This window comes from Cheilinus undulatus, linkage group 12, assembly GCF_018320785.1.
Source record: "Cheilinus undulatus linkage group 12, ASM1832078v1, whole genome shotgun sequence".
Taxonomy (NCBI): Eukaryota; Metazoa; Chordata; class Actinopteri; order Labriformes; family Labridae; genus Cheilinus; species Cheilinus undulatus.
In genome coordinates, this window is record NC_054876.1 from 34,415,721 (window position 1) to 34,441,956 (window position 26,236).

At 38.9% G+C, this 26,236-nt stretch overlaps 1 protein-coding gene across 1 annotated transcript; it reads left to right on the forward strand.

Moving 5' to 3' along the window:
- pygma (phosphorylase, glycogen, muscle A) lies at positions 1-25,637 on the forward strand. The gene is made up of 20 exons (XM_041800555.1): positions 1-346; positions 7,412-7,513; positions 7,605-7,683; positions 7,816-7,919; positions 8,150-8,281; positions 8,380-8,491; positions 8,586-8,668; positions 11,617-11,760; positions 11,975-12,067; positions 12,362-12,508; positions 18,007-18,170; positions 18,715-18,829; positions 18,914-19,015; positions 19,493-19,640; positions 21,649-21,707; positions 21,787-21,928; positions 22,097-22,304; positions 24,579-24,713; positions 24,916-24,982; positions 25,083-25,637. The coding sequence occupies exons 1-20, from the start codon at positions 104-106 to the stop codon at positions 25,227-25,229; spliced, it is 2,526 nt and encodes an 841-aa protein (XP_041656489.1). The 5' UTR covers positions 1-103; the 3' UTR covers positions 25,230-25,637.
- Positions 25,638-26,236: the final 599 nt, after the last annotated feature.

Below are 26,236 nucleotides of genomic sequence, written 5' to 3' on the forward strand. Positions count from 1 at the left end.
TGGGCGCCTCTCCTGCTGTATATCCAGTCTTGGTGGTGTGCCTGCCTGCCTGCCTGCCCGCCTGCTGTCTGACTGTTTACATCCTCCCAGAACTCCTGCCACCATGTCGAAACCGCTGTCCGACCACGAAAGGAAGAAACAGATCTCAGTGAGAGGCCTTGCTGGTGTCGAAAATGTTGCAGACCTGAAGCAAAACTTCAACAGGCATCTCCACTTCACCCTGGTCAAGGACAGAAATGTGGCCACCAGGAGGGATTACTACTTTGCTCTGGCTCACACTGTGCGGGACCACTTGATTGGCAGGTGGATCAGAACCCAGCAGCACTACTATGAGAAAGATCCAAAAGTAAGATTGAGTAATCAAAAGCGTCATCTATATATAAGTGCATTCACTAGCTGGCTTAACTATTTTTAAATGCTCTCAGTTTTATGGAACTACGAACATAAAGCTTATATTTCATATTTTCTAATGATTCAAACTACCTTGAGATATAAATAGCTTCCAGTAGGATATGATTTTGCACAATACAATACAGTGAACGATAAAATAAAAATCATATTGTGTCATATTGTTATCAAATTGTTTGTATCGTACTGTATTAACAGAAGGGCTGAAATTTCATTAATCATGATTAATTACGGTCCACAATTGGTGCAAGTATTTTTCTTTAGTTGCCTTTAATAGCATGATTTATTGTCCCTTATAGCACTTTGGTTAAGCTGCTGCAACATCTCTCTGCAGCCACAGTGATGTAAATAAGTCCAGCACTACTCCTTAATGTCTCATTTCACTTAAAAACCCACAGACAGTTCAGTGGAAAAGTCAAATGTCATTTGCCCCTTGTGCTATTAAATATTTAAAGTCCCATTATTTTCTTTTCAATCCATAACAAGTTCCTATTTCCATGGTTATGATCATGATAAATATTCAATATACCATAAAAAGCAGGTCTGTCTCTAAACAGGGAGTCAATTACCCTTAGTTTAAGGCAAAAAAAATACCAAATCAGTTCTGAATGCAAAGTAGTGGAATTTTAAAAATGCTATGAAAAGGATGCGATCAGTTATGATTAACTACAGGATTTCTGAGATGAACTGTGATTAAAAATGTTCAAGGGATCTTTCAATAATTTTGAAGTTGGATTGGATGAGGTACTTGAGAAAAGCAGAGCCAATTGCCCCCAGAGATTTCACTGACCGTTGCCTCTTCAAACTTGACGTGCTTTGGGAAGCTAGGCCATATAGCACCACAGATGGGTATAGCTGCTCTGCGTAATTTATCAAGTTTAATGTAAAAATGGGCCCCAAAAAAAAAAACAAAAAACATGCTGGCTCAATTGTACGCATTATTGAACATTCTTGAGGGGTTTTATTTCCCACCCAGACAGACTTTGTGTTTGGCTCTATTTTGCGAGCCTTTGCTACCGTCGATGTGCTCTTCCGCCTCAGTGTATCTGAACTGCTGTTTGTGTTTGTGTTTGTGGGCTTTGGCAGAGGAAACAAGAACAAACTAAGCTAAAACAATAATAAAATGAATGAGTTTAAATTGAGTGATCATGATGAAAATAGTGCCAACTGAACCAACATTGTTTGTTGGCCCATTTTTACATTAAAATCGTTACATTACGCAGAGCAGCTACACCCATCTGTGGTGCTATATAGCCTAGCTTCCCCAAGCACATCCTGTTTGAAAGGGCAATGCTCATTGAAACCACTGAAGGCTGATGGTGCTACTATTGCCAAGTACCTCATACAACACAACCTCAGAAATACCGAAATGTCCCTTTGATGTTTCATTCAGATATCCTATCTTATCACCTTCTCAATGGTTAAATCCGACGTTGGATCAAATTAGCTCCAAGTATGATACGATAAAATGTGATTCAGCATGGGACAAAACAGCATGAATCAGCTCATACTGTTCAGTGATATACCACATTTGTATCTCATTGACACACTTGTATCCCATTTGCAGCTTTATGCCATCAAAGAGCTGGTTTACAAACCTTTTTAAAGAGAGGATTTAAGAGGAGATGAAATAAGATGAGAAAAGACAAGATGGGACGGGATGTGACTTGAGGGGACAGGAAAGGACAGGATGGTATGGGACAGGATGGTATAGGACAGAATAAAACAAGGCAAGGCGGGATGAGAAAAGATGAGATGAGATGATGGGACAGGAAGGAACAAAATGAGGTGAGGCAAGGCAATGTGAAGCTAGGCGAGGTGAGACTAGACGTAATAAGATGAGATGTTGCGAGATGAGGGGACATGAGGCGAGGCAAGGTGAGGCCAGATGAGATAAGATGAGGCGAGATGAGATGAGACAAGAAAATAAGATGATACAGAGTCTAGGAAAGTGAGATGAGACAAGGTAAGATGAGATAAGGCAAGGCAAAGCGAGACAAGATGAGGCAAGATGAGGCAAGACAAGATGAGATGAGGTGAGGTCAGATGGGACAAGACAAAGTGAATCAAGGCTAGGCAAGATGAGTTGGGCAAGGTAAGTTGGTATATGATTCAGTGAAGTGAATCTTATTGTTATGCATTGTTTCTCATTAATCATTGCATCATATTGCTTGGAACCAATCGCGTTGCATCACATCCCAATGTATCATGTACTCGTATTTTTCATCCAAGGACTCATCTAAATCTTGATTGAATTGTAAAAGTGTATCCTAATGTATCATATCTTATCCTAGCCTATCATCATCTTGCTTGTATGTTGAATCTGATTGGGGCTGGTTTAAGCATCCAGAAAAAATACAGTATGTATTCCTGGACACTGCCTGCCCTCAACAGTACAGAGCACAGTGTTTAATACACATGCCGAGCAAGAGCTACGCTCTTTCATAAAATAACTCTGCTACATCTTACCCATAGAAGTGTTTACAAAAAAAAGTCAACCACACCTTTTTAAAAGTGAGATCTTTATATTCCTAAGCTGCACTCTCCACAGCCTGATGTCAGTGTAATGCCAACTCCTGACATTTAAACTTCAGCGGGCTCCTCTTAGCACTCAGCTGGTATGCTGCCTCTCTTGTAGTGTGTTGAAACATTAAACCTCTCCATGACCTTCTGTACCCATCCTGTCTGACCATAAAGCACATTGCCTCTACTTGTGTCATATGAGCACATGCCCCCAAGGACATGCGAGTGCATGTTTAAGTCACAGAGTCAGAAAAAAAAATAGATCTCAGCACCTGCAGTGTTATTATCTCGCTGCTACAGAGAAAACAACAGGAAGCTGGTGTCACGATAGCAAACCATGCATCGTTATTGCTGAGAAATGTCACACAAATCTGCGTGTAATTACAATCCACGGTTCAGAAGTGGAGTCAAACTCTGCCTAGATTGCATTCACTGAACAGGGAAAATGTTTAATTCATTATTATTTATGATTTTTGTGAATAACCCCCCCCCCCCTTAGTATCAGAAGAACATTTTCCTACACACCTGGGCTTTCTCAGCTGGGTTATTTTTCTGCAATGCAAGTGCTGAAGCCAATGAATATTCATTTTATAGAGGAAGATGTCATTAAATGTGTCATATTTAATTAGGAACAGGTTAATCTCATGTCCTAATGTCCTACAAATGAAATCAGAAATGTTCTTCCTGCAGCCTGACTAATGTCTTGTTCTGGTTATCTAGACCAAAAGGTCAAGGACTCAGAGTTCTGTATAGAAACATTATATAAGCCCTCAGTCTTAAGTTTGGTGCTGGATATAAGGTCACATCTTGTAAATTTAAAATGAGTGTTTCTCCATTTTTTATGAGTATTACTGAAAACATACAAATCTGCATATGCAGAGATTGAAGTTTGCAAAATTTTGGAACATACGCTCATTTATAATTCATGAGATTCTATAACAGACAAGGCTCTGTCACATTCATTATTGCCTCCTGGTACCACCTCTCTTATGTATCACTCCCGTCTTGAACCCCACAATGAAAGGGTATCAGGCTTGGGCTGACCTTTACAGTGACCTCTACAGGAGCTATTTTTGCACCGACCAAAATGTTGGTGTTACGTAACACCCGGAGCAATCTGTCCCCCCAGCCCCTTTCCTCTCCTCTTCTCTCCTCTGCCTTTCTGCCTCTGCCTGGGTCTGCCCCTGCATGTTAGAGGAGCAAAACACAACTAAATGGCAAAGGCTAAACACAGGCTCAGGTGGCAGATTTCTAAGCAGCCCTGACTGGGATGCTAAATCATGAAACTTGAAGAATTCTTTGACAGTCGGCGGCGGCTGTTTTTAGGACATCTGGCGTCTGATTTCATGGGTTTTCTGAGGCAGAGCTTGAATCTGAAAACGTTTGGTGACCTTTCCCACAAAAAATAGGGATGTCCTGATAATATATTGCAGTACCTTAAGCTGAACAATACAGGATGTACATCTGCAAATTTTGTTTATTTATTTTTTGGGAAGGAAATAAACGGGTGTCACAGTACAAGAATACTGAACTTTGTTAAAATTCAAGGAAAAAATGTAATTACATTAAAACCTGCTTTGTACAATGATAAAAAAAAAACATTCCTAGACACCTTACAATTGGTAATTTTTTATTAAAAAATGAAGACTGCTACAAAAATTTTGCAAAAATTGGTAAACATTTCTGCATATTTAAGTCGTCAGATTCTTCAGTAAAAACAATGTGTTTCTAAATGCTAAAATCTTTACCATATGGATGACTGGAACGCATAACTCACCAGTTTCATCCACTTAACCTCATGTTGCCAACACATTTGTGCAATTTAGACAGTCCTCTCCATCTTCCTAAGTTGAAAAACATCTGAAAAGTACAACGGATCAAAAAATATTCAACTTTTCCAAATGTTTCCAACGCGTTTGTGCAATTTAATTAGTCCTCTCAATCTCCTTTAGTTTTAAACATCTAAAAATGTCTCTGTCCTATTTGATACCACTGATCATTAAAATATTCCACCAACTTTTTGAACGTTGCCAACACATTTGTGCAATTAAGCCAGTCTTTTCATTCACCTTAAGTTGAAAACATCTGGAAAAATCTCTGTATTTTTGATACTACTGATCATTACTCTACCAACTTTTCCTAATGTTGCCAATACGTTTTTGAAATTTAGACAGTAATTGCATTTGTGCTCTTTAGACAGTCCTCTCACTCACCTTAAGTAGAAAGCATCTGGAAAAATCTCTTTTTGATACTATTGATCATTCAAATATTCAAACAACTTTTCCAAATGTTGCCAACACATGTGTGCAGTGATGACTTTTTTGTTACTAAAAATATGACTGCATACATTTTTTGTATTTTTTTAATATCAACTATTTTTGAAACATCTCATCTACGTCCCCAAATGTTGCCAACATATTTTTGTGATTAATGAAGTTTGCGTAAGTTCATGCAGGACACGGAAGTCATGTGCCCCGCTGTTATCAGCTGACAGGCTGATGCTCGAATCACTGTTCCCAATCCCACTCAACCAATCACAGCACATGTTTAGCAATAAGGCGGTGTATTTAAATTATGTCTCCACTCTCACTTATCCCTGCTACTCCTATGCTACTCTGTCGCTGCTGTCTGAAATATTGCCTCCTCCACCCCAGCCTCCTCCTATTAAGTCTCCATGTTGTATCCTATCAAGTCTCCATGTATGTATTTACCCATATGGGGGATTTTGCATGCACTCCCTGGAAAGCCTAAGCCGGCTGCCTGGCTAACCCAGGGAGTACTCTGAAAAGCAGAGCTATAATGCCAACTCTAACTGTATTCCATTTGGCAATAAATGGTTCAAATCTATGACGAGAGTGTTCCTGACTGAAAGACAGTTATCACAAAAAATACTGAAGATCAATAAGTTTCTGTGCTTTTATAAGCTATCGGTCAACCAAATATCTAACCAGATGTTCCACATGTTGACAATGCATTTATTAAATTTTGACAGTGCTTTCTCTTCATAATCTGACTAAAGTCAATATTTATGATACACCAAACACTAAAATGTTTCACCCACTTATCCAGATAACAACAAACTTGTGCAAGTGAGACAGTAATCACCCTTCTTTTGCTAAAATATGACTGAAGATAAGTTTGTGCTTTTTTTATACAACTGTTCCTTCACACTCAAGCAACTTTTCCAGATTTTGACAGCTCATTACCAAATTTGTGCAATTTTAGACAGTTCTTTCTCTTTCCTTAGGTAAAAATACAAATGATGATCAACAGCGTGTATGCTTTTTCTGTATCACTCTTCATTCAAATATTCAACCAACTTTGCCACTGTATTTGTGCAATTCAGATAGTGCTTTATCTCCCCACTTCATTAAAATCTGACTGAAATTAAAAAATTTTTCTGTACTTTTTGGTACCATCAATAATCACAATGTTTCACCAACTTTCCCATTTGTTGTCAACACATCTGTGCAATCTGACAGCATTCTCCCTTTACTTTGGTTAAAAATATCATTGGAGAGCATTACTTTTTTATGTATTTTTGAGAACACCTATTTTCAAAATATTCCACACACTTTTCCAGATGTTCCCAACAAAATAAGTTTGACTGTGCCTTACTTTTTGTTGTTTGAATGCGTTGTCTTTGTACTGTGATAAAACTGATCATAATGTTGCTGAATTTTGTGCAAATTGGACAGTGCTCTCTCTGTGGCTCTATCCTTTGGTTTAAATTATGACTGAAGATCATTACATTTCTGTACTTTGTGATAACAATTTTAATTGAAATATCCCTAGAACAAATTCCAAATGTTGAAAACACATTCGTACAATTTAGACAGTGCGCTCACACTCCTTTAATAAAAAACATGTCTGTACTTTTTCTTACTACTGATTATCTCTTTCTGTCGCTACTTTGGGTAAAATTATGACTAAAGATCTGTACATTTTTGTTCTTTTTTCATAACATTTATCATTGAAACATCCCTCCAACTTTTCCAAATGTTGCCAACATATCCATGTAGTTATTATACTATTCCAAATGCTGACAATGCTCTGGTACACTTTAAAAATTGTTGCCTCTTTCCTTTGGATAAAAATGTGCATGTGGATCATTAAATATTTGTACCTATTTTGATGCCACCTATCTCTGAAATATTCAGCCTCCTTTTCCAAATGTATTTGCACAATATAGTTAGTGTGCAGGAGTTTTCTTTTTTCCCCATCTATACATTTCTAACAATGTTGTGGTCAAAAAAAAAAAAAAAAAAAAAAAAAAACATTTCTGTTAGTATTTCTTTTACAGAGCATTAGGCTGTCATTTTTTTTCTTTGAATCAGAATCCACTAAAACTAGATCAATAGAAACATCTGATTTATCTAATTTGAAAGATATGTTTATTTTAAAATTCAGCCCTACAAAATAGTAATAAAAATCCCTGTTAGCATTCATAAATTTGATATGATCTTTTCTCTTGCTGTAGCGTGTTTACTACATCTCCCTTGAGTTCTACATGGGCCGCACCCTGCAGAACACCATGGTGAATCTTGCACTGGAGAATGCCTGTGATGAGGCCACATACCAGGTGAGACACAGTGATCTACCATCTTTTGCTCTGTTCTGTCATTAAAATGGTTCTTTCATTAGTTGATGCTCTGCTCTGCTGTCATCTGTAGTTGGGTCTGGATATGGAGGAGCTGGAGGACATGGAGGAAGATGCAGGTTTGGGAAACGGTGGCCTGGGCCGCCTTGCCGGTGAGCATCTTTTCACCCTTCATATTAGATAAACTCAAGGTTCTATAAAGCCCTGTTGGCTGGTTTAAATAATACATTATCTTATGTAAGAGCTAGTCAAAGGTTCATCTGCTTTGTCTGTGCGGTTTTCAGCTTGTTTCCTTGACTCCATGGCCTCCCTGGGTCTGGCTGCATATGGTTACGGTATCCGTTATGAATTCGGTATCTTTAACCAAAAAATCGTCAACGGCTGGCAGGTAAAAAAGCATTTCTTCTTCATTAATTTGATCAACTTCACACACTTGTTTCAGCACCAGAGAGGCTGCTCATGTTTCTTTTCACCTTAAATCACCTGCTGGATTAGTTTCCTTCATCATTATCTTGCTCTGCTGTTTCTGTCATTTTCTCTGTCTGGCTCAGCTTAGAAGCCACTCAGCGGTGTAATGAGGGCTTTTTTCCTTCAATATAAATGTGTGTCATTACTCAGGTTGAGGAGGCTGATGATTGGCTGCGCTATGGCAACCCCTGGGAGAAGGCACGTCCTGAGTACATGCGCCCTGTGCACTTCTATGGCAGGACTGAGCATCACCCCGATGGTGTAAAATGGGTCGACACTCAGGTGAAAAAAGGGTTTCAAAGGATGATTACGTTAGTCAGAGAGAGATTAAATATTTACTCGTGTCATATGTGCATCTCTTCCTGTGTTGGTACTGGCAGGTGGTGCTGGCTCTGCCATATGACACCCCCGTCCCTGGCTACAGAAACAACGTTGTCAACACCATGAGGCTCTGGTCTGCCAAGGCGCCCTGCGAGTTTAACCTTAAAGACTGTGCGTGTCCAGGAGAGATCAAACATTTTCGGTCATGCAGCAGCTGTCAAATATGATAAATAAAAGGAGTTTGTGTGTTTCCTTACCCTTACAGTCAATGTTGGTGGCTACATTCAGGCTGTGCTGGACAGAAACTTGGCTGAGAACATCTCCCGTGTGCTGTATCCCAACGACAACGTAAGAAATTATGAATACATTACTATATATAAAGGCCATGCATGTGTAAACTTGGATTAGAAAGGAAACAGCTGAAGGTGGATCACTATAGGAGCTGTGTGCATTACCGTATGGCTCCTGTATATCCTGAGGACTTATCTTTGCTCAGCAAAGAGATGGATTTCCATAATTTGGACCCGAGCTGGTGTCCTTTGTCTTCAGCCAGAGCCATTGTGTGCTCTTTCAGCTTCCTTTAAAGCCATTTTATAGCTGACGTGAGGACTGACCACCGTGTGCCGACTCCCTGAAGGCTCAAGGAGGAGGATTTGGGAGATAACCATCTAGCCCAAGCTATTACTCATGTCAGGTGTAGTAATTTATGTCCCAGCAAGTGAGAGGAGAAACAGAGTTGGACCAGAGATACTAGCTTGGTTTAAATTCAGCTGTGTCAATGCTACACTGCTGTCATTTTAACTTGTGTATCACGAGTAGTGACACAACAGAATTAGCACTGGAGTGTACTGAGGGACAGGCTGGATTGTTTATCAACTAAAATATCACCAAGGTCAAATGGATTTCAGTTTTTCCCTTGAATAATTACAATGCATGTTACAAAAAGCATAACACCTTAAATTTAACCATAAATGATCAAGATTAATAGCTAAAAAGTATCTGCATATTCATAAAGGTCTTTACATTAAACGCACAACTGTGGAACTTTGTACAGTTAAACACTTAATGGGAAAAAACATCTCAATCTAAGGTGGGGAAAGCACCGTAAATAATTGTGCCAATCATGGGCATTATTCACCCCTTCCAACCAAAGTTAGCAAAACCAGATTGTCCAATGGTTCTCAAGATTATCTAGCAGTGATTTAAGGAAGACAATCAAGGCTGCCCCAGTTTGAAATTCTAAAAATTAAACACAAAACCAGAGTACAACCGAGCATTCTGTGGATTGTTACTTGGATTGGAAGGATAGCCAATCAGGACACAGACTGACTAAAGAGGGAAGCATAACAAACCCAGCCATGGTGATGATAGTAAATTTTTAGTTTAAAGTAAGATGTATATCAGCAATGGAGGACTAATTTGTTGATTTGTGGCAACAACAAAAGTGTTTGTAAATTTGTAAATTGATCCTGTAAAAGATACCACAGTCTAAATTGCATCCGTAGTAAACTTATCAGGTAGCGAACAGCAGTCCCAGTCCTACTATACTCGTGAGGCCTGGATGTTCACTGATGGCCAAGGGTGTATCTTTTGGTATCACTGGCAAGACAGTGTGTGGATGGGAAGGGTTGATACAGGAATGGCAGCTGCGCCTTTACAGGCACCTGGCATGCTTGGGCCTGATCCAGCTTACCACTTACTGGATACCTGGTGGGCTGGTCCAGATGCCGAAGTTGGCCAGGGCCGGCCGCATGCATGCGTGGTTGAGGCTCTGGAGGATGACCATCAGGAGGCCAGAGCAGTACAGGACCAAGGTTGATGCGGCCGATTCATCATATACACCAAGACCTGACCTAACAGCTAGCCACATTTAGCCTGTTTACTTAAAAGTTCAACTTCGCACATGCCACACACTATAAGAACAAAATCAATAAAAATCTCATTATTTATCATCATGTAAGGCAGGCCTATTCAATTAGCGGCCCAGGGGCCACATGCGGCCCAAAACCAACCCCAAAGTGAGCCTGTGGTCATGCCAGAGGGCAGAGGGCAACCTGCTGCACAAGTTTTCATAAACTCCCACAGCATTTCAGACCATGAATGCAACACTCCACGTAGCCTAGCAACAGTCTACCTACAACGCACTGCGTAGTTTTGAAGCGTGGCTAGCGATGCTGACAGAAGTAGGCCCAAGACATCGAGTGTAAAACATATCCTTTTCAACTGTAGCTACAACCGTGCAATTTAGTTTTTATAAACTTAAAGATTTGCCGGGGTATGATGTGACCAAAATTATTATTCACAGAATTTCCTTTTAATTTTTCATTCTATTTCTTCTACTTTTATTTAAGTGAAAAACACATTTCTGCTACCTCAGGTTAGGTTCAAATACAGCTCTGTTGTTGTGTTTTTAGGCATTTTTTTGATGTGCTTTTGTCATGTTGCCAAATTTAAAAGGGAGACTATGAACATTACAGACACATAGCTGACGTCTCCTGCTACATGTCAGCAGCCTGTTAGCTGAAGCTAGCATTACTAAGCATTCACTCTGAAATTCTCTGTTTATGATAAAAGATAAGGGAGTAAATACTCTAAAGCTTGTGTTAATGTCATACAAGAGTTTCAGGTTTCAAATTTGACCACAGCATACTGACATTTGACTGTGTTAGCAAGTTGCATCCTGGATGCTGGAAGAAGAGTCCATCATGATCAACATTGTTGACTCTCTAGTTTCCAATCCTTAAAAAGTATAGTGTTCCAAAGCTTATTGTGACCACAGACCCATCACACTTGTAACTCAATATCTAGGGGGTAATGTGAGTTATGTGGGCTCTGTTGTCCAACAAGACTTTCATTTATACCAACCGACTATCTGACTTTCCATTCCAATCAATCACTAACACATGCTTTACAGGCACAAAATGTCTAATTAACTGTGAGAGGTTAGGATTTGGGTCAGGAATATTTCAGATAGTTGTTAAAGGTTTTTGGTTCATCATAAAATGTATGAACAGATTTTATTCACTTTCACTGACAAACCACTTTCTATTAAAGACGAATGTTGGAATTTTTGCTGAAATTATTAAAATTCCTGCAGATGTTTTCTACAGAGCTATTAAAGATGTTCTAATACCTTTCTTTTAGGTTTCTTTTGATTGTTATTATAATGAAAGAAAATCTTTTCTCTAAGTGCATTCTAGTCAAAGAAATGCAAAAGGCCATGCTTAGAGAAGAGAAAAAACTATTCATGTGTGCCATCAGAGCAGAATCAGTCAAATATGTGTCTTCATCTGCAGTTCTTTGAAGGAAAGGAGCTCCGTCTGAAGCAGGAGTACTTTGTGGTATCTGCCACCCTGCAAGACATCATCCGCCGCTTCAAGGTCTCTAAGTTTGGCTCCAGAGAGATCACTCGCACAGACTTCAGCAAACTGCCTGACAAGGTGAAGCGAAAAACTCAACAAAATAGATTCTGTCAAAAATGAAAAGATTTCCCCCCGATGCTCTCCCTGTGCTGTCGTTAAATTGCCTCTGTCATTGTGTTGAACAGGTTGTGGGTGGCTTTTAGCGTATCGTATGAAATGAAAAGTCTCTACAGAGCGCTCTATGGTGTGTTCTAATTCTGTAGTGACACTTCATTATGTTTTGCATGTTCAGGTTGCCATTCAGCTGAACGACACTCACCCGGCCATGGCTATTCCTGAGCTCATGAGGGTCCTGGTTGATGAGGAGAAACTTGACTGGAAAAAGGTAATAAGAAGCAACAGGAGTTTGATTGTTTTTCATTTTAAAGCCTTATTTTTATGTTTTTTGTTAAATTTATATCAAACTGTCATATATTCTTTTCAAATATCTCTTTGATTGCTTTGCTGAATTTTTGCAGTTTACTTAATACTGTGAAATCCCATTTTATTGAAGAGACTAAACAACCAACAGCACAAAGATAAATCTAAATTACATTATTTGCTCTTTTACAAATATTTAAATGAGTTATTCCTGGTGTATTTCTTGGTAAATTTAAATGTCTGTATCCTGTCTATGAAGGCCTGGGACATCTGCGTGCGCACCTGTGCATACACCAATCACACCGTCCTTCCTGAAGCTCTGGAGCGCTGGCCAGTGGAGCTGTTTGCTCATCTGCTGCCTCGTCACCTGGAAATTGTCTATGAGATCAACCGCCGCCACCTGGAGGTCAGTACAGCACATTGCAACACTGCATCATGTCGCACTGCTATGCTGTGTTGTACACTGTAAGGCTGCTTCCTACTCTTTACAACAGAGGATCAGTCCACCTTCAATGAGAGAAAAGGAACCAATAATATGGTGATCAAGTCAAACCACTGAATATCTCTCTGTACTTTCAGGGGCTTAGCTGAACAGAAGGGACTCAGATTATATCTATTTAAATGTATGCTCATGCATAGTGCCATCAACTTAAGATAAATAAAGTGAAGTTAGAGAAGAAGAAAAATATCAACAATTCATCATCAGAGTTTAGATTAGATATTGATTATCTGTTTTTACAAGCTTTGTCATGCTTCTCATTGTCCATTGCTGACCATTCTTACTTTTCTTTATTTTTTCTACATTTTTACCTCTTGAATGAATGTCCATCTCTCCTCAAACACATCTTTCATGTTTACTCTGAGTTCATATTTTTTTCCATTTTATAAAATCTGAGGGTTTCATTTTCTTCCATTTTGATAGTAATATGAAGAAGTGCAGAGGCTTTTTGTTTCTTCCCAGTGAACTAAGAATATCCATGGAGGGATTCATAAATATTATTAACTATATGATTAATAGCACAGTTAATCAAAGAAAAGTTTAATCCAACTCTATGTCAGTAGGTCTTCACTTCACTAAGTGTGCAAAAGAGTTTCACTTTAAAAACAACAGTCCATCAGAAACATGAGCCAGGGAATCTCAGCTGTGATCTCTGTACAACAGGAAACATCTAAATATATCTGAACACATATAAACACACATCTCTGCCAAAGGGCATCATGGGAAAGCTATGCTTTCATATACCCAGGTTTGAAATTCACCAGTCTTAACCATTACCACTGCCATGTCCTCAGTCAACAGTTCAGCTATGCCTGATGGTTTGAAAAGCTCTTTGGCCCTAATATAGAAACACCCACAATGCACCACAGGCAAATGTGGTGCATTGTGGGTGGCAAATTCAAAACCAATCAGGAGACTAAAAATAAATTAGATAAAAAATCAGGATTGTGGAAAAGAAATTAATTTGTGTTTTTATTTCAATTTTGCATCTGAAATAATGTCTAAAACCTATGATTTATACTTCTTTTCTCATATTTTGCCCTTTTTCAATTTATAATTTTGACCTTTTTATCTCAAATTTTGCCCTTTTCCCAGTTATAATTTTGACTTTTTATCTAAAGTTTTGGCCTTTTCCCATTTATAATTTTGACTTTTATTTCAAATTTTGACCTTTTAGGGTCACAATTTTAAATTCTAAGTCATATTTTGACCTTTGTAACTAATCACTTTGAATTTCATCTCATGTTTTGACCTTTTAAACTCTTTTTACTTGAATTCTCATATTTGACATTTCAGACTGACAATTTTTAATTTTTTTCTCATATTTCGACCTTTAAAACTTTATTGTGACTTTCTATTTGATTTAGTTTTGTTTATTTATTAAGGGACAGTGTGTAATGACATTGATCATTCATACAAAGTAAATGAAAACATGGTTGCACCAGATTAGCGAGTCTCTAATTTCCATCTGTTGTCCCACATAAAACTGACACAAAACATACATAAAAGTCCATAAAAGTTGCAAAAACAGGGGCAGACACCTGAAAAGACCACAGCTGACAAGACAAAGTACAAAGCATTTTCCTTTTCAAAACATTACTTTAATATTTCATTTAGTTTTTGGACTTTAGAACAAAAATGTTTGACTTTTTATCTCAGATTTTAGCCTACAAACATACCATTTTGACTTTTTTAAAATCTCAAAATCATTTATCATCAGCGCTAAGTTTTTTCCCCCGTAATTTAAAAATAAGATGGACAGTTCTTTCTTAAATGTTGAACCTTTTAGGCCACCAGGTTAGACCTAAATTCAGAATCTGGCTCCTGCTGTGATTGAATTTGACACCCCTGGCTTAGACAGCTGACCCACTCAGCTTTTGATCTCATCCAGAGGTCCATCCACACTACTGTTAAACACTAAATGCAATAAAAAGATCCTTAAAAACAGAAAAAGTAAGAAAGGGATAGCTTCTACTCCTTTTCATTAAACATATTAGGAGTCTATCCATGAAGTAAAAAAGTTACTGTGATCCTGATATAAAGCCTACCTGTTAACTGCCCAAAATGCCACAGCAATTATCTAAATCTTCCCATTGTTCCTGCAAGATTCAAGGTTTGCAGTCAAGTGGGAGGCTGCACACAGATATTAAAGTCAATAATTTATTCCACTCAAACTTATAAAGATGACAAAAACTTAATATAATATGACTCGCTGTGGTATTTAGGTAGCAGACATATTAGACTTGTATGGATAGGAGAGAACACAGTGATCCGTGTTGGTGGTGCAGCAGATAAAAAAAAAAAGAAAAAAGTCTGAGGCGGATACAAAAAACAGAGCGTGAGAGACGGAAAACTTTCAGACAGGGAATTCCTTTATGTCTTTGAGAAGCTTACCAATGACAGGCAGGTATGAGCAGATGACCCTCCTCAGGCCACCCACCCTCAGACTCCCATTATCTGGAAAACAAGCAGCGGGGCAAGACAGATAGGCAGGCAGAGAGGCTGTGAGTGCCCACAGAAAATGAATGGATAGGCAGGAAAATTTGCTACACTTTATTGTGTATTGCAATAGCTGATTCACCAGGATACCTGGCAACGGGGACCAAACTTTGGAGCATCTTTTAATAGCTTTTCACGCTTATTATGTTGCACACATTTTTCTCAAGAAGACAACAATATAATGACAGATTAAAGGAAAACTTTTAGTAGCTTGGTGGATCAAAAAGGCACATCCATATAAAGTGTGTGTTATTGAATAGTCAGCAGGGCTGGGCAGATGCAGGTTCACATGAATTGGCTGGATGTATTAGGCTTTTATAGGCTAAGAAGTGCTGTTGGAGCATTTAAATGCTGCATCATAAAAGTCAACATGAGAACTAAAAGTATTTACAGGCTTTTTTGTTGCATTTGTCAGGATGATGTTTAATTGTCCCTGATAAAAAAAAAAGGAGTGCAACTAGACCTCACTCTGTTTCATTCATATAAAGTGTGAAGGGATAAAGGACGGTCGTTTCAAGCAAAGTTAGGGTTGAACAGTCATTGCATTCTTCAGATAAAGTCTGAATAACACAGAACCTCATTGACCTTTATTAGCCTTTACAACATGGAATGATAACAGACCATGGCAAACCACGAAGAGAGGGAAAATTACACTAATGTTTACACATTTTACAGAGGAGGCATGAAAATGGAAGGAAGTGAGCTGCCTTCCTCTGCCTCTATCTGGTAAACACTTGTTAGGGTCATCATTGTTTGTTTGAGTGGTTGTCTGAGATTTTTAGCAATGTAAACTGAGCTGGTTGCACTACCCTCCATCAGCTAAATTACTAACTTTATTACTGACATTGTAACTTTAAAGTCAACTAAATTTCAGACTTGCTAGAGCTAGGGCTAAAAAGGCATGGATAATGGCTTCTTGTCACATGCGATATGCCAGTATCGCATCCAATACCTGCATTTTCAGCAATATCCACCTCACACGGTTACAGTATTCTTCTTTATAGATCTCCTCTCATTCCTGCCTGACACATGTGCTGCTTTCAACTTTGGCATCTCAGCCACGAATTTCAGAAAATGTAGACACGCTCTTGCAAGCACCTAACCCATTAGGCCAGACCAGATATCTCTTCTTATTAAAAGAAAAAAAAAATGTAGATACAGAAAACAGTGAATGAACCAAAAAAGTTGTGCTTTTATCTGTTTGTGCAAGATCTGTATGCTGCTTATTCTGCAATAAATGCAAATTGGTGTGCAACCTTAGAGCAATGGTTCTCAACTGGTTTAGCTTCAGTACCCACCATCACCTCCTTAATGACAAATCGGGACCTAAATTTCTTAAATTTTCAACTGTAATTTAAAGTTTTTAATTAAAAATGGGGCAATTTGGACTTAAGATGGAACAAACAAGATGTAATGGAACTAAAAGATGGAGACATTTCCTTCAAAATTAAAAGCAAGTCAAAGCGCTTTTGCCACAGTTGCAACATCCAGGACCCACTGAAAATTGCTTCACGACCCACCATTGGGTTTGGACCCACCTGTTCAGAAGCAAGGCCTTGGGAAGCTAATTCAGCAACACTATTAGTGGCATGGATTTTAGACACACAAAACAAAAACATTTACACCCGCAAAGACTATCAAGGCATGTATGCTTGAATCAACTGAGGAGGTTGTTATGAATGAGATAATCCAAAACAGTTTGACTGATTAATTAAAGCTGTAAAAATTATTACACATACTGTATGCCATGAAAAATCTGAGATCCTTAATCATGATCTGGCCTCTATCCAGATTAACTGAGTAGCCCTGCACAACAGCGTTACCGTCAAGTGTTACCGTCCATTTAATAAATTGATAAGTTTCAATATCAGAAAATCAGGCCTCATCCTTTGTAGAGAAGTAAGCACTTTCTATGGTAAACCTTGATTAATCTCCTTTTATGTTGCATTTTAAAATTCCACTATCTTGTATTAAAACAGCTTTTGTTACTGGATTTTTTTTGCTGTCTTGAACGAAAGGTAATTGACTTTGACTTGACGTTACATCAGGCGTAAAAATAACACAGCATTTGATAAAAAGAACATCATGCCAACAGTCAAACATGGTGGTGGAAGTGTGATGGTCTGGGGCTGCTTTGCTGCTTCAGGACCTGGACCATTTGCTGTGATTGATGGAACAATGAATTCTGCTGTCTACCGGAAAATCCTGAACGCAAACATCCGGCCATCAGTTCATGACCTCAAGCTCAAGCACTTTTGGGTTATACAGCAGAACAACGACCCAAAACATAAATGCATGTCTACCTCTGAATGGCTCAAGAAAAACAAAATTAAGGTTTTGGAGTGGCCCAGTCAGGGTCTGGATTTAAATCCAACTGTGATGCTGTGGTGTGACCTTAAACACCAGTTCATGCTGGAAAACCCTCCAATATGGCTGAGTTTAACCGATTCTGCGAAGAAGAGTGGGTCAAAATTCCTCCACAGCAATGAGAAAGACTCATCACCAGTTATCACAAATGCTTGATTTCACTTATTGCTGCCAAGAGTGGCACAACCAGTTATTTGGTTCAGGGGGGAAATTACTTTTTCACACAGGGCCAGATACGTTTGGATTTTTTTCCCCTCTTAAAAAATTAAATAATCATTCAGACACTGCATTTTCTATTTACTTGGGTTGTCTTTGTGAAATGCAAAAATGAGTTTGATGTTTAGAAAAATTTAAGTGTGATAAATATGCAAAAAAATCAGGAATCAAAAAGGGGGGAAAAACTTTTCATGGCACTGTATGTGTTGAGTATAGAGTGTTATCATAACCTACCTTGTATTTCCCACCCCTGCTTTTAAAATCATAACATTATCAAGCCCATAAAAACGCACTCTAATATCAAAATTGTGTTCTTTTCACAGAAAGTTGCAGCCAAATATCCTGGTGATGTGGATCGTCTGCGCCGCATGTCTCTGATTGAGGAGGGTGGACAGAAGAGGATAAACATGGCTCACTTGTGCATTGTGGGTTCTCATGCAGTCAACGGCGTGGCCCAGATCCATTCTGACATCCTCAAAGCCACTGTGTATGTGCTGAAAATAACTGCTAATTAGCCTGTATTTGTGTTCATATCACAGTTAAAGCTCCTGTGGGGAGGTTTTAACTGGTCATGACACAAGGTGAAATGAATACTGATGCCTCTATGTGGCCTACAGAAGCAAACAAAATCATTAGTGAAGATTAATCATTTCTGTATTCTTATTTTATTTAATGTCTGCCATTCTTGCCATGGGGTAGGTGTCAGATGGGGTGAAACTGCATTTTTTAAAGTGTTTTCTCAACAAGGATTCATTGTACATTGGACATAAGACATATGAAGTAAAGATTTTTGTCAAAACCAATCACTTTAACATGCTCAGAATAAGATCAGCAGAGAGATAAATAGTCCCTTTTTGTCCACAGGGGTCCCCAAAATGACAAACCAGATCTCCCTCACAGGAGCTTAAACACAACAAAAACCACCAGATATATGGGCTGTTCATTGAGTTGGGTCTGTTTTATGAATCCCCAACCGTCACGGTTTCATGGGTTTTGTGATATTTATGACATTTCTCTCTCTGTGTCTGCAGTTTCAAGGACTTCTATGAAATGGAGCCACATAAATTCCAAAACAAGACCAACGGCATCACTCCCCGCCGCTGGCTCGTGATGTGCAACCCCGGGCTGGCTGATGTTATCGCCGAGGTCAGCTCTGACACAAACGCACTTCAAACAGGCAAAATTAACATCTGAAAATCCCTTTGACATTTTCTAAATGTCTGTTTCCAGAGAATTGGTGAAGACTTTATCCGTGATCTGGACCAGCTGAAAGGTCTCCTCAACTACGTGGACGATGAAGCGTTCATACGCGATGTAGCCAAAGTGAAGCAGGTAAGATGATTAGTTTCTATTATCTAAACCTACAGGACAAGAGCTGTTATAGAATGAACACCATCAGGATTAAGATAAGCAGATACTTGAGAACAGAGACTTGTTGGTTTCTATAGCTGAGTATGTAAATCTATGCAGATGTAGCTCAACAGCACGAAGCCCTGAGGAGAGATGTCACATACTCCACATTAAGCAATCTGTGCCCTTTAAAGATAACTAACACAGACTGCTTGATGGTGTACTGTGCACACAATCAGGCAGCTCTTTACAAAGAGCCGACCTGCAGAGCTGTTTGTTCCTCTGTGATCAATGTCAAAACCTCCACTAACAGCTTTTCCTCTGCACCAGCAGTCAGCATCATTCAAGTCAAGGAAATTGTTTTCCTTTGACACCAGGTACATGTTTTTACTCTCAAAGTGGGTTCTTTTTCTGCTTTGATGTAATTGGAAAAATTGTCGTGATGTGCTGATAATTTAGGAAAACAAGCTGAAGTTTGCAGTGCATCTGGAGGAACATTACAAGGTGAAAATCAACCCCAACTCCATGTTTGACATTCAAGTCAAGAGGATCCACGAATACAAGAGACAGCTGCTCAACTGTCTGCACATCATCACCTACTACAACCGTGAGCAAAACTATTCAATCTCCCATACCTTTAAATTTAAATATATGGACAATTTAAATCAATTAGATGTAAAAATGTATATTTCAATACTTTATTCCATCTGGTAGAGGGAGCTACACTATGTGGACAAAAGTATTAGGGTGCCTGACCATTACACCAGCAGGGACTGTAATGACATTCTATTTAAATACACACATGTAGCATGCAGCTATAACAGCCCCCACTCTTCTTGGGAGGCTTCCCTCAAGATTTAGGAGTGTTTCTGTGGCAATGTGTGCCCAGTCATTGTGTAGAGCATTTATGAGGTCAGACACTGGCTGTGTCCCAAATCACTCCCTTTTCACTATATAGTGCATTCATATAGTGAACATGCCATTTTGTAGTGGTGTCCAATTCTGAGTGGGCATTGTTATTCACTATATCAGGCCTATTCAATTAGCGGCCCAGGGACCACATGCGACCCAAAACCAACCCCCAAGTGGCCCAGCCTGTGGTCATGCCAGAGATGTAGAGGGCAACCTGTTGCGCAAGTTTTCATAAATTCCCGCAGCATTTCAGACCATGAATGCAACACTCCACGTAGCCTAGCAACAGTCTACCTACAATGCACTGCGTTATTTTGAAGCGTGGCTAGCGACGCTGACGGACTGTAGCTACAACTGTGCAAATTTAGTTTTTATAAACTTAAAGATATTATTCACAGAATTTCCTTTTAATTTTTCATTCTATTCATTTTACTTTTATTTAAGTGAAAAACACATTTCTGCTACCTCAGGTTAGGTTCAAATACAGCTCTGTTGTTGTGTTTTTAGGCACTTTTTGATGTGCTTCTGTCATGTTGCCAAATTTAAAAGGGAGATTATGAAAAAAAAGTACATATTTCATAAAAGTGATCTGTATAGGTTTGAATTTGACATAACCAGCTGCTTACTGGGCACCGAACATATATGACCCAGCTACATTTCTTGAGTTTAAAATATGACCCAGCTGAATTTGTAATTGAATAGCCACGCACTATTTAGTGCACTCATTCTGTCCCAACCGAACACCCGAATGTCACTAGCCCAGCAATACTTACCATCATGCATCGCGGTTGCTGCTCTCAAATATGAAGGGCGAATGAGAGGAGCACAGTGACACATAAAAAACTTTTTTAATGCTTTTTTTGTTTCTTGGTTTTAACCAAAGTATTTAATATGTAAAAAAATGTTAAGGATTCAAAACAGAGTAACTTTTTCCCCCTATGAGGATTAGAAGACATGAGACCGTCATCTTTAATATACACAAAAATGTGTATATTTTTACCACTAAAGACACAAAACTTATTAATCTATTAGTATTCTAATTTTATGTGAAAATATGTTCCATTCAGTTTCAGTTTTTAGTTAAATTCTACCATTAATTTCGATCCTCAGCTGCTGTCATGGAAATCAATGAGCTGTTCTTGCTATATGTTTTAATTGTGAGATGGCGCTGACTAATATGAAACAAATATAGACTGAAGACTGAGCAGAATCACTGCAGACACTTCTTCTGGTTTATAAATGATAATTCAGATGAAACACTAGATTTTAGGAAGGCCCTATACATTCTTTTTATAATGTGCTTTTTATTCAAATTTCAACTCATTTTGTCACAAATTTTGGACTGAACTGGGCATAAAGAATCCAATGTGTGATGGGGTTTTAAGGATTTTGGCTGATTTGGGGTTTTATCAGTAACTATGTAACCTCCACAGTATTACTTCTATCTATGAACAAAAATAAGTAAAAGGCTAATTAGCAGTTTTACATCCGAGAAAAAAATGTATTTATACATTAACTGACTTAAATCATATGCGTTTAAAAAATTAAAAGATTGTACAAATTGACAAAATACTACCATAATCCAAGTATTGTGAAACATCATATCACAAGTTGAGTGTATTGCTACATCCCTAGTTTTCAAGGTACTTTCAGGGCATAGACACTGAGGCCTTAGTCCTTTAATCTCTTCATTTCTCCTCCAGGCATCAAGAAAGAGCCTAACAAGCAGTGGACTCCAAGAACAATCATGATTGGAGGAAAGGTCTGCAGTTTCAAAGCATAAAATCCAGCTTTAAAAATTCACTCCACATCTCTAACTCTCTCATCTTCCTTTCAAACAGGCTGCTCCTGGATACCACACCGCCAAGATGATCATCCGTCTGATCACAGCTATCGGCGATGTGGTCAATAATGATCCCGTGGTCGGAGACCGTCTTAAAGTCATCTTCTTGGAGAACTACAGAGTCACACTGGCAGAAAGAGGTAATCACCAAATCAGTTCCACTTTCACAGCCTTTTATATCTGATATTCTGTTCCCATGTTTGAAATTCTGCTCCTTTTCTCCTCTGCAGATGTCCCATCATTATTATTTATGCACAACACAGAATGCTTATTAGAGTCATCACCCCTCTCCTTATGTCATCTTTCAGCCATCCCTGCAGCCGACCTGTCACAGCAGATCTCCACAGCCGGCACTGAGGCCTCTGGCACCGGCAACATGAAGTTCATGCTGAACGGCGCCCTAACCATCGGCACCATGGACGGAGCCAACGTGGAGATGGCTGAGGAGGCCGGCGAGGAGAACCTCTTCATCTTTGGCATGAGGGTGGATGATGTTGATGCACTTGACAAGAAAGGGTAAGAAGAAATGAACCTTGATTCGTCACAATTAAGCTTGTATCTGTCCAAACATACAGCTAGGGAGGGATTATCTGTGGGTTTTAATTTGCATCACGGACCATCAATTGTTGAGTGATTCAACAGTCAAATACATGAGTATGTGATCTGGAACCTAACAGTGTTCCTATGCAGAAACATTTCAAAGCTAATCAAATGAAAATTTAAATCTAGGCTAGTAAACTTACCCTTGCAAAGCAGATGGATCCGCTTGTTTCTGTTTCTCACTGGCAAATCACCTATGATGTCACGTGTTTTGTTGCTCTGATTGGCCCGTAAACATGTGACAGACAGAACGTTCATCCAATCACCCTCCTAGTTTTTTTTCAAAGGCTCTGACCTTTCCCAAACGCTGTCTATGAGAGGTTTATGAGATTGATGTGTGGAACAAATCTATCTAGCGTGTCAGGTTATAATAAACTTGTTTACGGGTGAGAAAATACTCAAAACAGTCCAAATGTAGCACAGTGGGCCTAGTACTGTTAGCACCAACGCCCTTCCCTGTGTAGAATATCATCCACATACCTGGTTGAGCAGTTAATAGTCAGCTCAAACAGCCTACATAACAGTAACAACTTCATCTTCATCTTCTGAAAGGGAATGGATGGACAGACTATATTATATGTGTGCAAACATCCAATATCATACATCCTTCAAGCAGACCTGGCACATGCTACAGCGTAGCTTGATGCTTAGATCAGGCTCTACATTCAGTTACCATAACCAAATCTACAGCCCTAGCTAGAGACCGGCAACTGTGTTACAGCTTAGACACAACATCTGGCCAGCATTGAGGGCCAGGATAAATAAAAAAATGATCAACATAACCAATGAATTATTCTGGTGCAGACTGAGAGGGAGATGGTATTTAATCATAAAGCTGGTTACACACCTCTTACATACACCACCACAAACAAACTGACACTACCCTATAGAACCTTAGTTCCCAGCCTGGGGTCTGGGACCCCCTGGGGCGTTGCCAGAGATTTCAGGGGGTGCCCGATGGCCTGTCTGCTCTGAGGTTCTTAAAATAAGGTTCACCCAAATTACCTAAAACCATGATAAAACCTATATGAATGGTTCATACCAAGGTCTTTTGTTAAAAACACTTGTGGTTTGGGCTATGGTGTTTGGCTTTAAATGATGAAAACAATTCAAATTTAGTGTATTTTTGACAGCAACATGTCACCTTTTTCCGTGCGGGTTCTGGGGGGACCCGGCTCTTCTTAGATATGTGAAGGGGGGCCCAATGGAAAAAAAGGTTGGGAACCACTGCTATAGAAAACAGCAGTAGAGCGCATATCAACATTACAAGAGTGGATATAAAAATTAAGAGCAGTGAAAACTCGTGTAAACTGGCAGCAAAGTAGAAGGTCGAAGTGCTCACCGGCTAACTTGCACACAGGTACAGAGGGGGTATGAATAATCAATATTTTTCCATTTTCTAGCAAATTGCAAACTCTTAATTATCAAGGGAAAGCATTTATGTTGTCATTGTTTAGACAGATCCCTTCATACAGGAAAATTTCAACACCACCCTTTAACATTGATTCTAGTTCATGAGACTTTTAATGAAATGATTAGCAGGAAGCATCTAAATATTTGTTGACGACCTAAAAAACAGTAAGCCTTTCAAAATTTAACAGGACTGGCTGCTGGATTTTTCCAAGCATAAATGTATTAGATAATGTATATGTGGATGTAATATGTATATGAACTGCATCATGGGTGGGTGTCAGTCACACAGTGTTTCATACGGTTCACACAGTGTGACATCTGCAATTTTATTTTAACCTATTAATCTCACTGAATGACGTGAATATTTCTGTTACATTTGTGTATATGTATGAATACATAAATGTATCTGAATATGTAATTATGGTTTTGCTTTAGTTTTAGCATCCTGAGCCTTATGCAGCATCCGCTGGTAGTCTGAGTGACAATAAAGGAACCTTGAATCTCAGAAGATTAATTTGCTGCCATTAATGCTCCACAGCCTTACTGTTAATAGTTCTTACTGAGAGCTTCATGCATGCTGTCAGTCATTTCCAGACCTGAGTGTTCTCCCCACCCCTGCTGATGTGTTGTGCACTTAAAGCATGGCCTTGTTGGGGTGCTTCTCTATGAATAGGCACTGATTACTACTCATTCATCAATAGGCTTGTTCCTACAGCAACAGGTGTGCATCTGTTGTTTGCAATAACGCTTATTGTTTTTATTTTGGTCTCTGCTTAGATACCATGCTGAAAAGTACTACAACTGCCTGCCTGAGCTGAAACAGGCTATTGACCAGATCGCCGGAGGCTTCTTTAGCCCAAAGCAGCCTGACCTGTTTAAAGAGATTGTCAACATGTTGATGCATCATGACAGGTAAAGACACATCTAACATTCGCAGCCTGAGGGCGATGCATGCATACACATACAAATAAGGACGTGTGTAAACTTGAGCCTTGGAATTACGTAAGAAAAAATAAAAAACTTGGCCTCTGCACATAAATGAACACTCATATAATACACAGCGTTCTACCTGATGTAAGCATTGTTTTAAATCAATTCTCTTTGTTCTGCACAGATTTAAGGTCTTTGCTGACTATGAGGACTATATTAAATGCCAGGAGAAAGTTAATGCTCTCTACAAGGTACGTTCATCAAGAGGGAATGGTTCCACAAAGCTCTATAATAACTCATAATCTTGAAATAATTCCCCTGAAATTCACTAACCAATCATTTTCCAACCAGACCCCCAAGGAATGGACCAAGAAGGTGATCTACAACATCGCTGGTTGTGGCAAGTTCTCCAGCGATCGCACCATTTCCCAGTATGCTCGTGAGATCTGGGGCATGGAGCCCACACTGGAGAAACTCCCCGCTCCTGATGACAAATAAAGAAAAAAAACAAAACAAAGCAGCCCACCATGCCTTACTTGCATCACAACATGAATGCCTTACCAACAACATGGTAGATACTGCGCCTAGTAAAAGCCCCCCACAAAGCTGCAGCCAAAGAGCATTAAATGCTTCCTGAGTGCTCCCTGAGTCATACACAAAATGTTAGACGGGCTTTTTAATTTAATTTTTCATACCAGTATCTTCTCATATCAGAGAAGGAGAAAACATTTTGCTAGTTATCTTCAGGGATGCAGGATTGGCTATTTATAGAAGCTGCTGTAAAGTGGATTAAAGAGCTTTGTGGTGGGCTTCTTGAATCTAATGGTGATATTTTTATATTCACAATATAAAGTCTTGTATTTCCACTCAGACTCATTCTGAATAAAATGTGTTTTAGAAAACAAAGCAGCCTGGTCTTTGTCAGTGTTCTTCACCTTTAAAGTACTTTAGTAAAGGTATTTTAAACACTTCTCTGGGCATATTTGTCCTTAATACTCCACTCAACTCCGCTGTATTTATAAAGCACCTTTCATACATAAAAGCATACAGCCCAAAGTGCTTCACAGAGGAACAACAGATGGTAGGTAAAAACAAAAATTTAAAGTACTTGGTCGAATTATAAAAGACTAAAACATTTTTTAAACAGATACAACAAAGACATAAAATCATGAAAGCACAAAACAATAAAACATGAGGGAGTTTCATTTTATCAAACTTAATAAAAATTGGGTGAAGTTTGATAAAACAAAAAAAGGCAAGAGATTAACCTAAAATAAAATACAGGGGAAAAAAGGTTCAGCAAGAATTTGAAAAAAGACGGGTCTTGGCTTTACTCTTGAAAAAATCCAGATAACTGGATTGCTATGCAGAAGTTGGATGTCAGAACCGAGGATGGCATCACACCAAAGTTTGTTGTGTTCCAGTTGCTGATAGTTGTTAACTCTACTACTGAGTAGAGGCTACAAGGCTACTAAAGTCCCTCAAGTTACAGAGTCCGAATTCTG